Raw genomic sequence first — 11,432 nt, 5'->3', positions numbered from 1 at the left:
ATCTGCTTGCACACCAGTGTTCTTTCACTGACACAAGTTGGCTGGGCCAGACACCTCAGCCATGGGAAGTGAAACGTCCTGGGCCCTTGGGCTCACCAAGCAGCGAGTGACAAGGCCCTGGCACGGTGCCAAGTTCAGAGGCGTGGCCCACACCTGCTCTGGGGGGAGTTTCAATCACATGGCATGGAAAAGCAAGATGGCAAAAGTCACACCAGTCATTCAGGTAATGGATCCTGCCAAAACATGGCTGTTCTCAAGAGACAATTCATTCTCCTTTAAGAGAATGGAATGACATGGACACAAGGAGTTCATGTTCTCCTGCTGTTCCACCAGGCCATACCCAAGTGTCACAGCAGGATGTCCCAAACAGGGACAGCACCAGGAAGGGTGGGAGACAACCACTGCTGGCCTGGGAGAGGAGCTGAACTTCACCCCACTATGAAATGAGCCTGCTGCCAGCTGTCTGTGCCCATGGACTGGAGTCCATGCCTTCTTCAGCAGGTTTGGGTGGTTTTTCCTTCTTTGACTGCTAGTTCTGTGTTAGAATCTCCTCCAAGCTGTGGAGAGCAGAGCATTGCTGATCTCCTGGGTGAGTTGCACTGTGAGCTGACATTTAAGGCTGCCCACATCAGCCTCAAACAACTCCACAGAGATCTTCCTGACTACTGTAAGGGTTCAAAATGTTGACCTGATCATGTCTGAACACCCCAAACATTATTTCACAACATTATTTCACACTGTCCTTTCCTGAAGGAAGTATTTCAGCTGTCTGAAAAGAAGAAAAATACAAGATACTCAAATGTGTGCAGGGGTGACAGGCACATGACATTTGCATTTCAAATACAAGGAATGGGCTTGTAACATTTTAAGACTATGAAATGCAGAGCTTCTATTGGAGTTTTTTGCATGTCACCAAAAATTAATCTTATTTTCACTCAGCCTCACTTAAATGTTCTCACCAAAGGCACCACCAGGCCCAGCTACAGCTATTCTGCAGGGGTGGCTTTACCACGATCATCACCGAGTCCTTACAATGCAGCACTTGAGGAACACATGGAATGAAAAGGTCATTCCTGCACCATCACTGACACCTTTGGCAGCAGTCCCCGCTCCTGAAGCCTTTAAGTGGAGCAACCAAGCTGAAGCCCAGCACAAGTGGGAGCAGAAATGCTGAGCAGCCCCTGGATGACCCTCCCTATGCACTTGGTGCTCTAGGTCAGACAAAGGTAGCCAGTATTGGCCATTGTTTTAACAGAAGCAGTATTTTGGCAGGGCAAAGCAAGCCCATTCTTTACATCTGCAAAAGAGAGCCCAACCATCCCTGCTGCGGAAGCTGACAGAGGAAACGTATTTTCCAGCAGTCTTGGGTACAACATGGAATTGGGACCTAATTTTACCACGTGCTCTGAACTACACGCACTAATTGTTATGACAACATTTGTTGCCATATTCACTCCAGTCATTTACAGAACAGAGCCCAGGAGACAAAACAAGCCCCTGCTCCATGAGACAGAGGGAGCAGGCAGGATGCCACATTGCTTCTTGTGACATGAAGCCAGGGCTGATGACACAGATAACCCATCCCTGCTGGCAGGTCAGGCCCAGCTCAGTGCAGGAGCGGGAGGAGAGGGGCCCAGCTCATGGGTCAGTACTGCCCATCCTCCTGCCTAGCACAGACACAGCAGCACTCAGCTCTTTCTGGAGCTCTGCTTGTGTGCCCACCATGCTCCCCCACTGCAGGGGCAGCCAAAACTCTCTGTCACCACTCTGTCACCCCTCAGCAAAGTGCTCTGCAAGGAGGAGCAGAGCTCAGAGCAGTCTGGGAGCCACAAGGTCTGTGACCCAGCACTGGAGCAGCACAGACAGGCTGGCAAGCACAGCTCAGCAGTTTCAGGATCCGGCCTCCATCCTAATTAAGCCCAATTAGGTTTACAAAGAATGAGGATGTTTTAGAAAGGACGTATAAAAGAACTGCTGAAGTCTCTGTACGCCATGTAGGCCCAGAGTACCCTCCTGAAGGCAGAAATTGCCTCTGTTGATGTGGGCTGTCAGTTTTCCAGAGTGCTGGAGGATGATCCTGCTGCCTGTGCAGCCCACGGCTCCCCTTGCACACAGCCCCAGGAAGTGCAGCTGCGAGAGCTGGGATTCTCCTCCAGAGGATCAGCAGCACATCAGCCAAACCTGTGCTGTCTGCAGAGACAGCTGAGCAAAATCCACTCCAAAATGCCAAGGCTTTAAATGAAGGTAAATATGATTCAGAACAGGGAGAGGTTGGACAAATCAGCATCTTCCCATGCTGAGGGGTATAAAACATGCAGCTGTTCCACCACCACAATTTACAGGGAAGGCATTTCTCCTGGAAGTAAGAGAACACTTAGTATATATTCCTAGCCAGATTGATTACCCCTATTTATATTGTAAACTAAGACAGCATGTACTAAACCCATAGAGTTAACCAGTTCCAGACCCCAGATCCTGGGTGAGGGGTCAGTTTTCCATTGTCTGCTGCACAGTCTCGTGCATTTATTAGAGAGCACTGAGTTTCCTGCAGCATGGTTTTATGTGTGTGTGTGTGCTTATTTTTGTGGTATTTCAGCAACCATCAGGAGGAACACTGCTATTTTATGGAATGTCAAGGAACTGGAGAATCCATGAGGTTTTTTAAAGGTTTGTTTAAAACAGCCAAGAAGCCAGCGTGCCACTATAAATATATGTATGTATAACAACTGCAATCTGTTCTGGGACAATAAAACCACAGGACTGAAGGCAGTATCCCATAGCTCAATATATCCATTTATCCTGCAGTAAGATGAACCCCTGTTCTGTGGATCTGACCTGCAGGGAGTTTCGTCAGTCTCCTCTCACAGCCAACCTGCCCAGCTGGACAACTCTTATTTGCTTTCTAAGTTACAGATCCAGTTTCAACATCTGACAGCAGATATAAACAGAGGTTCAGGACACGCTCTCTGGTGTGTCTGCTCCTACGCTACTTGTGCAATTCCACTGGGCGAGGAGACCCCAGATCTCCATCATGAGGCACTGAGCCAGACTCATTGGCTTGTTAATCCCTAAGAAAAAGCTGATTCTCTAACCAACTTGCTTTTTTTTCTCTCTATAGACACTGATAAGGTGAGAGACGTTGAAGTTCCCTGTTGGTTTTATAATGCAGTTTGGGAAGGGATAGGTTTCAGCGTGTTGCTGTAACAAACACAATAGTGAAATTGGAAGAGATGGTGATTTGAGCTAACACAATTAAAATTTATTCTTAACAGCAATCCACAGATATCCTGTGCCAACCACAATCTGCAGCCATCAACTAGCATGGACATGAATTAACCTAATAACTTCTGAAAAAAAAAAAGAAGTCCTATGAAAAAATCCTCCTATTAAAGTAATTAAGTGTTAACAGAATCACAGAGCCATAATTAAACATGGTTTATAATTAAAACACCATGTGTCCTAGACAGAGAACACAGCAACAAAGAGAGTCCAACCATGACAGTTGATGCCAAAACGCAGGCCAAGTAGCAAAAATCAGAAAAACAGGCGAGTTTCTAGCAAAGCTGCAGATGCAGAGCCTCTGATCCTCTGACTGAGCCCTCAGCACTGTGACGGATGTGACTGCACTCAGAACTCCTCACGGCTTTGCCAGGTGCTGCCAAAGTTCAAGCAGAACTCTTGGGAACCAAGAAGACACCGAGTGCAAGGCCCAGGACACCGAGGCAGCGCAGGGAGTGGTGAGCGAGCGGGAGCCGGGGCTGGAGCCAGCCTCGTCCTACCTGGCAGCGGCTGAAGATGTCACCCAGGGACACCTGCACGTTGAAGTGCTTCAGTACCTGCAGCGCCTGTTCCTTCGCCTTCTGGGAGCAGTTCACAGAGAAACACCTTCCTTCTCCCACCTGGGAGCGCAGCTGCAAACCAGAGACACCAGTGAGACCGAGCATCAGGGCATCTGGGGCTGTTCTGATGCTCTTGGCTTGGTTTGAATTCTGAATAATGCTTAGAGTTAGTGTGTGTTTACAGTCTGAATTCTGGTCTGAGCACCATGATTGGTAACCTAACAGCCACTGATGCAAGAGCTCTGACTCCTGAAGCACTGCGTGATTTTATGTGTATGAAACATGATTTAGGCTGGGGAAAGGGAGGCTCAGGGGGACCTTCTCACTCTCTACAAGTCCCTGACAGGAAGGTCCAGCTGGGGGGGATTGGCCTCTTCTCCCAGCTAACAAGTGACAGAACAAGAGGAAATGGCCTCAAGATGCTCCAAGGGAGGTTTAGACTGGATTTCAGGGAACATTTCTTCACAGAAAGGTGGTCAGGCATTGGAATGAGTTGTCCGGGGAGGTGTTGGAGTCATCTTTGGAAGTGTTCAAGAGTCATCTGGATGTGGCACTTGGAGACATGGTTTAGTGGGGACCACGGTGGTGATGCTGGGTTAACAGCTGGACTTGATCATCCTAAAGGTCTTTTCCAACCTTAACAATTCCATTATTCTATTCTATAAAATATACTGAAGTCCTGTCAACTCACATTTTGGTAAGGTGATGCTGACAGGGGCAGCAAAAGGAAACTGACCTCAGTCCCAGCTTTCTGAGGAAACTTGGCCAGATCCCACACAGTGTACCAAAGCACAATGATGGAAACAATGTCCAGTGACCACTTCAACCCCTCTGACTCACACAAACGTTTCACCTGGAGTTCCCTGGTGGCCAAGAAATTTGAAGGGGTTGATGTGGGCAGTCCCTCAATGTTTGTTCCACAGTCTGTAGAGAAGTGCATCTGTGAATGAGCACTGGGAAGTCCCAGACACATCTTATGACCATGCTAAGGACTCACAGGAGTGGGATCAGCTACACACCAGTAAAGGGGCCTGGCAGAGCCATCCCGTCCTTGTGGAGGGCATCCAAAGGCAAGGGAACCGAGGGAACCAGAGTATTTCTCAGGAGAATTGTACCCTGGAAGCAGTTATTTTCCTTTTGCAATTTCTACGCAGTACTTTGAAATTAGAGCTCTGGCAAACAAGAGGATGCTGGATTCCCTATTCCACCAGCTGTAGGCTCAAGGAACCTGCAGGGTGGCTGCACCTGCCTCACAGTGTCTCATTATGGGGAGGAGTTTTATTCCACACTGATTTTCCATAGGAAATCAGCAACCCCTACTCTGCAAATATTCTGACTGGCTGCCTGAGTAGCTGGGAGATTTTATACTGACAGTTTGTGACAAAGAAGTCCTGCACCCTGGCTCATGTGAACAGAACTCTGGCTCATGCAGTACAGTTTCACTCTTCCAAATGGATTTTTAGGCACTAAAAAATTGCAAAGGACCTGCAACAGGACATCACAGCTCTCCAAGCACTGACTTGGCAGGCTCAGCACTGCATTTTGAAGCATGTCTGTGAACAGCTCTGAACAGCTGGTGCTGAGGGCAAGGTTGGCCTTTGCTTCGGCTTTTCTGTATAGCAACACAAAACCTCTCCAGCTTCCACCAGACCCATGCTTGGGGCCTTCCAATCTCCCCCTTCCAAGCCTGAAGAAATGTCCCTGAGGGCTGAAACTCTTTCAGTGTGGAGCCAGCCAGCAAGCAAGAATCTCTGGGATAAAAAGCACAGAAATTGAGCTGCCTTTCACCTGCCAGTGAGGCCAGACAGAAACACACTGTTCTGGATTGTCTGGCTTGACTTCCACCCCCACCCCCAATGGAGAGCAATTGCTCTCCCCACCAATACAGGACTGAATATAAGTATAAAAAAACATTTCACCCCAAGCCTTGGTGCTTGAGAACAGCAAACCTCTGAAGACCCTAAATGTAGCTTTTAGTGGAGAAAACATGAAAAATCCAAGCCAGCTGTTGCATTCACATCTGTCTTTTCCTCTTGCCTCCCCGGCACAGCCCAGACCATGCAATGATCAGTGCCAGAAACACGCCAGCAGCTTGGAACACTCACAGTCTGATATGGGAGTCCAGAGGTCAAAATGACTCTTCCTTCCTGTCGGGCAATCTGGAAAAAACAGTAAAAATCCAAATGAACAGGGGCTGAAGTTACACTGAGTTCAGGCTTTACTTGCAGTCACAGAAGAGAGGAGGTGCACTGGAGATATCGAGTGTTTCTCTCAGTGTCAGTCCACACCTGGCCAAGAGTTCCTGACAGCAACAGCAGCTCCAAGGTACGGCTCACCCCTTGTCCCCTCCCCACCAATCCCTGCCTCATCTCCCATGTGCTGGAACAAGCTGCTGGCTCATCTGTACCACAGATGGCCCAGGGAACCATTCCACCTTGAAACAATTCTATACAAAAACAATCTTTAAATTTTTTCCCTTAACCCAGACTATTTCTATTTCCCCAGTCTGGGTCACAAAGAAGGAAACAGTTCTACTGCACAGGGGGAAAAGGAAAAAAAAACCTAAGGAGGTAATTCTAGAAAAAGAATGTACCATGAAATGTGTCTGCAAACGTCATACCTTTAACAAAACTGCTCCTTAGAGAAGGAGGGTGTTATTGTCCTGGCAACCCAACACACAGGAATTCTACACCTTTCCAGGCTGCAGGGAACATCTCCCGAAGTGTTTACCGCCTCCCGACTTGGAATCCTGAGCTTTTGTCAGAGTCCTTCAAGTGGAAGGTCTGTGCTGAGTTCCCAGGGAGTCATCAGTGCCCTGCTGATCTTCCCCCGGGCTCGGGGACACTGCACAGGGGGCGCTGCCAGAGGGAGGCACTAACTCTGGAGCTGCAAGGGTGGAAGTGTGACTGACCTTCCTTCACATGACTGAATGACGCCCCTGCCTGCCACCCCTCACCCTCCTGGAGGAGGGACAGAGACTCATGGCTGCAGCAATAGGAGGATTCACAAAGATTCCCATGTGAACCAGGACTCAGCTCTGATCCTGCTGACAAGAGATCAGTGCTTTGAAGTAGGCACAAGGTTATTTCTCTTCTCTGGCTTGGATTCTGTTAGAAGCCCTCATGTTTTTCACTGACTCCAGATGTGTGTCATGGAGGTCTCTCATCTGGTTCAGAGTGCAGCAGCTCTGTCTGAATCCCTCTCTACCCTTGGCAGGAAGACACATTTGGGATCAGAGTCCTGCTGCACTTCCCGGAGAGATATCAGCAAGCACAGCCAGGGAACACCAGACAAACCAACCACAACTTCTAAGCTCTGTCTTGGGTAGTCATTCTCTTAAGACTCACTGAACCTATGGCAACAGGAAACAAGGGGGAGAAGGCTCTAAAGGCCCTGTGCAGGCAGCTAAACAACCTGTTTTTTCCCTTTTTTCCTCTTCCTGAGCTTTCAGGTATCTGCTTCCCTCCTTTAGTTGTGAAGTCACTCTTTGGCTGAAAGTTCTGCACTGAGAAAGTGATTGGCAACAACTTCTAAAACATCTTTCTACAGGCAAATTTACTGGATTTCTTTCAAAATCAACCCTCTCTCACTCAACAAAGGAAAAAAACCTCTAAGAACAGGAGCCTTGAAGGGGCAGCACAGACACCCCATGCAGTCCTGCTGCTGAGCAGCCACCACAGCACCCTTGTGGCACGGTAGTGAGGGAGGTCTGGTAAGGCAACAGCAAAAGGTCACCACAGGGATTTGCCATCAAGGGAAAAGGGATGTGAAATTCCTCCAGACCCATGTTTGCTTCAGGGTAAGTCTGAGGATTTCACAGCAGGAACACTCCATTCTGACTTTCTGCATCCAGGGTTAATTAGTTCAAGCTTGATAAATCCCCTTATCTAAATGGCTCTGCAGAGACAGGCAAAGAACATCAAATAAAGAGGAGAAAAGCAATAACTCTTCCAACATGTTTTTCAGCCTCTGGAACAATGACTGGGAGAAGCACACAGAGCCAGAAAAGCCATGTGATAGCACACATCTGACTGAGACCACAGAGGGTATGTGCTGGAGAAAAGGGCACAATTCCTTCTTTTTCTGCAAAAGCAACAAGGGAAGGCAGCACTGGGACCATGGTCAGGGATGCAAATGAGAGGAAAAGAACACCCACGGCAGCATTTTGGCATGGGTGTCAGGGACCTGTGCTCCAGCCCAAGTGCTTCAGAGAGGGCATTGGCCTCAGTTTCACAATCTATTACAAAGATAATATCAACTTCCTCTGGAAAAGGCTCAGGCCTTCTGGATAGAAAGCACTCCCTAATCTGTTGGTATTACTGATTATCCCTTAACGTGTCTGTCTGTTCAGCCAACTTCCATCCTGCAGAAATGAATGAACCCACAGGAATTACTGTCAGAGAGACCTGGAAGGGCAACGACTGAGGAGAGAGGGCAGAGAGAGACCCTTTGTTTCCGAGCCAGCACCAGCAGCAGGATGATTCGTGACAATCTAAAGCGTCCTGAACCAAGGCCAAAGGAGGTTCCAAAAAACAGCAGCACAAGGCTGTGGATTTGTAAGTTAAACTTTGCCAAGTCTGTGCAAGACACATGTTGGGCAATGCCACATGTCCTTGGAGAGCCAAACTGCAGTACAGGAAAAGCTGTGTTCCCCTTGCAGTGATCCTGAGCCCGGGCCAGCAAGGCCCCACTTCAGACCAAAAGGGAGAGGACAGAAAGTGTCTGCGCCGGGATATGTGCTGGGAAAGCACCCAGACAAGCATCTGCTAGAGAAGGGGATCACAAAACCCAGTCCAAACCCAGAGGCCCTCCCTGTAATCCCAGGCTCTTTTAAAAGATACAGTAAACCAAGAGCTTAACAGCTCTGAGCACACTCAGTCCAGCTCTCCCAGTATTGCAACCCTAATCTTCCCTTCAGCCTTCCTGAAAAGTATAAATTGCACAGAGTTATCACATGGTTTTGTAACATGGCCTTAAATGTCACACCAAAACCATCCGCCCAGTTTTCTCTGAGCAGATCCATTTGTATCAAGGTCTCCAATGAAAGACCTTCTCCTCCTGCTGACCCAACATCAAAAGCCAAGTCTTGATCTTAAAAGCAACACAGCTCTTCATCTGCCCTCTCTGAATTTAGCTTCCCACCAGACTAAAAAGACCAGCAAACCTGGAGAATGTCACCTACATCAAAAATATGGAAAAAGCCAGTCAAAGCTGAGACAAGATCCAAGATTAGATTCCCCTATTAGGTGAAGATCTGCTCACTGCAAGATTAAAATCCCTTTTTGTGTCACCTGGCTCCAAATTAGTCTAGGGCAATTTAGATCTGGGTGCACAATGCTCTATCTGGCTCCTGAGATCCATCCAGCCTGGCCCTTCTCTGCAACTCGCTGGTTCACCTGGAGCTTTGGAGGGTAGGTGTAACCTTGCAAGGGAATCTTCCACAGCACAGGAGCCTCAGGAAGCCAGTTTTACCTGCCTTCTGGTTATTAGCATACTTCAAAAGATACCAGGTTTGCCTTAGCATCAGATTATCCTTAGAGATGAGGATGATTTTGAAGACCAAGAGCAAAGTCCGTTCAAAAAATAAAGTAAACCAACTCAGAACACAACTGAAACAGCTTTGAGATTCCACTGAGTCTCTTATTAGAAACCTAAGAGACGATGAACATTTTCTTAAAACCTTTTGCTCTGCCCCCAAGGTACAATATTGCAGGAGCTACTGTAGTCACTCAGGCTGCTGGATGATCCTGTAAGGTTGGTGTGAGAAGGATCCCACTGCTTTGCCTGATTCTCCAAAATTGCAGAGAAAATAGGAGAATCTACTTTTCCATCTCCTTCCAACTATCTGGAAAACCCAAAAGATAGGTCTAAGATTTTCTGCAAAGAGAAGTTTGCAGAAGACAAGATGGAATCATAGAATAGTTTGGTTTAGAAGGGATCTTGAAAAGGTCATCTTGTCCCAACTGCCCTGCAGTGAGCAGGGACTTCTTCAATTCGGTCAGGCTGCTCAGAGCCTCCATCCAACCTGACCAGGAATTTTCCAAGGATGGGGCATGAAAGACCTGGGTAGGAACACAACAGGCACAGGGCATAATTTTAAGTAAATAAACTTGTATTAATTGCAAATAACATGTTGCTTGTAGGAGTAAGTGCAAAGGCAAAGGGTAGATCACCCAAAACTGGCAACTGCACACTCAGAACCTGCTGCATCCCAGAGATGGAATCTCCACATTCTTTACCCCATGGATTGCCTGGAGCTGGAGTCAGAGTCCCTGGGGAGGAATGACTGGATGCACACAGCCCTTTTTTAGAGGCCACACAGCAGAGAGCCAGGCTTGGGGCAGCCTGGGCCACTGTGAAGCCCTGCAAAGGCCCTGCCTCAGGTGCAGTGAGCAGTGCTGCTGGGCAAGGACTGCTGGGGACAGCACATGGTGGGTCCCACCAGCTCTCAGTGCACAGGCTGCAAAAATTCTCAGATAAAGGAGCTTGTCCAGCACATCTGGAACTAATTCCAGCCCCAGCTGCAGACCTGCTGTGCCACACAGGTGTGTGCAGGTGCTACAGCAGGTAGGACAGCAGGGTAATATGGGAAAAACAGCACGGCCACCCCACTGAGTGAGAGGGCTTAAAAAAACCACCCCCACTGTATCTGTAAGGACAGCCTGTGAGTTCTTTGCCTTTCACATGAGGATAGATTAAACCAGAGACATTTTCAGTACGAATTTCTACTGTTTTTCCATTTTTAAAGATTTTCTGTATCTGCACTTATGACAGGCAACTTTAATCAGTCACCTCTCCAGTCAAGTCCTAATTAAATGGCATCATTAAATCAGAGACTGCAAGCTGGTAGCATCTCACAGCACATAAACAGAACCACAGAATCACAGAATCATTAAGGCTGGGAAACACCTCCCAGGTCATCAAGTCCAACCACAAACCCCGTACTGCCAACTCCACCACTAAATCTGGTCAGCCAGAGGGGATCCAGTGGATCGTGGTGCCAGAGGCCCTGCTCTCACACCTCTCCAGATCTGGCATGACAAACTCAACATGACAAGTCCCAGATAAAATATTTAGTCAATAGCAGCAACACAACACAGAGCATAACACAGGACAAGGGTTTCACATCCATGGGAATGGGGCTTGCCAAACCAATTTCTGCACCATGTGCTAGCCTAAACAAAACAAAAAACAAACAAACAAACAAAAATTATAAATCCATAACTGCCCAAGCACAGCTGAGGAAGTTCTCAGGTTTTTAAGCTTGATCCCAAATAAAAAAGATTAAAAAAACAGATGCATAAAATGGAATTTAAATGCTAGTTCCTTGCAAATGATAAAATAATTAATATTCTAGCAACCATTACACTATCTGTTGTCTAGAGGCAGGTAGCGTGCCCTCCATGAATGGGGTCAAAGTGCATCAGTGCTAAGTTTGCGACGACCTTATCTGTCAGACCATGACATTCTGGGTCTTAGGGGATTCATACGCTCGGCGGTCATGTGATGGACACGTCACAGAGGGTGAAGGATCAGACCCATCTGCCCACCAATACTTGATGCCACTTTAACAAAGAAAAGGAATGAGAACAA

General features: G+C 47.7%; 1 protein-coding gene across 3 annotated transcripts in view; it reads right to left on the bottom strand.

Annotated features, from left to right (window-relative positions):
* Window positions 1-2,861: 2,861 nt before the first annotated feature.
* The window catches only part of EXD3 (exonuclease 3'-5' domain containing 3), a 136,395-nt gene continuing 127,824 nt past the window's right edge, over window positions 2,862-11,432 (bottom strand). For 2 of the 3 annotated variants that reach the window (XM_030961429.1, XM_030961430.1), the window contains exons 19-20: window positions 5,945-5,998; window positions 2,862-3,911 (exon numbers count right to left, since the gene is read on the bottom strand). In XM_030961429.1, the coding sequence (XP_030817289.1) occupies window positions 3,666-3,911; window positions 5,945-5,998 (300 nt within the window). In that variant the 3' untranslated portion in view covers window positions 2,862-3,665. The remainder of the gene's footprint in view (window positions 3,912-5,944; window positions 5,999-11,432) is intronic. The other variant, XM_030961433.1, reaches the window with a different exon arrangement.

Source organism: Camarhynchus parvulus, chromosome 17 (genome assembly GCF_901933205.1).
Source record: "Camarhynchus parvulus chromosome 17, STF_HiC, whole genome shotgun sequence".
NCBI classification, from domain to species: domain Eukaryota; kingdom Metazoa; phylum Chordata; class Aves; order Passeriformes; family Thraupidae; genus Camarhynchus; species Camarhynchus parvulus.
This window is presented reverse-complemented; position numbering and strand designations above follow the sequence as displayed.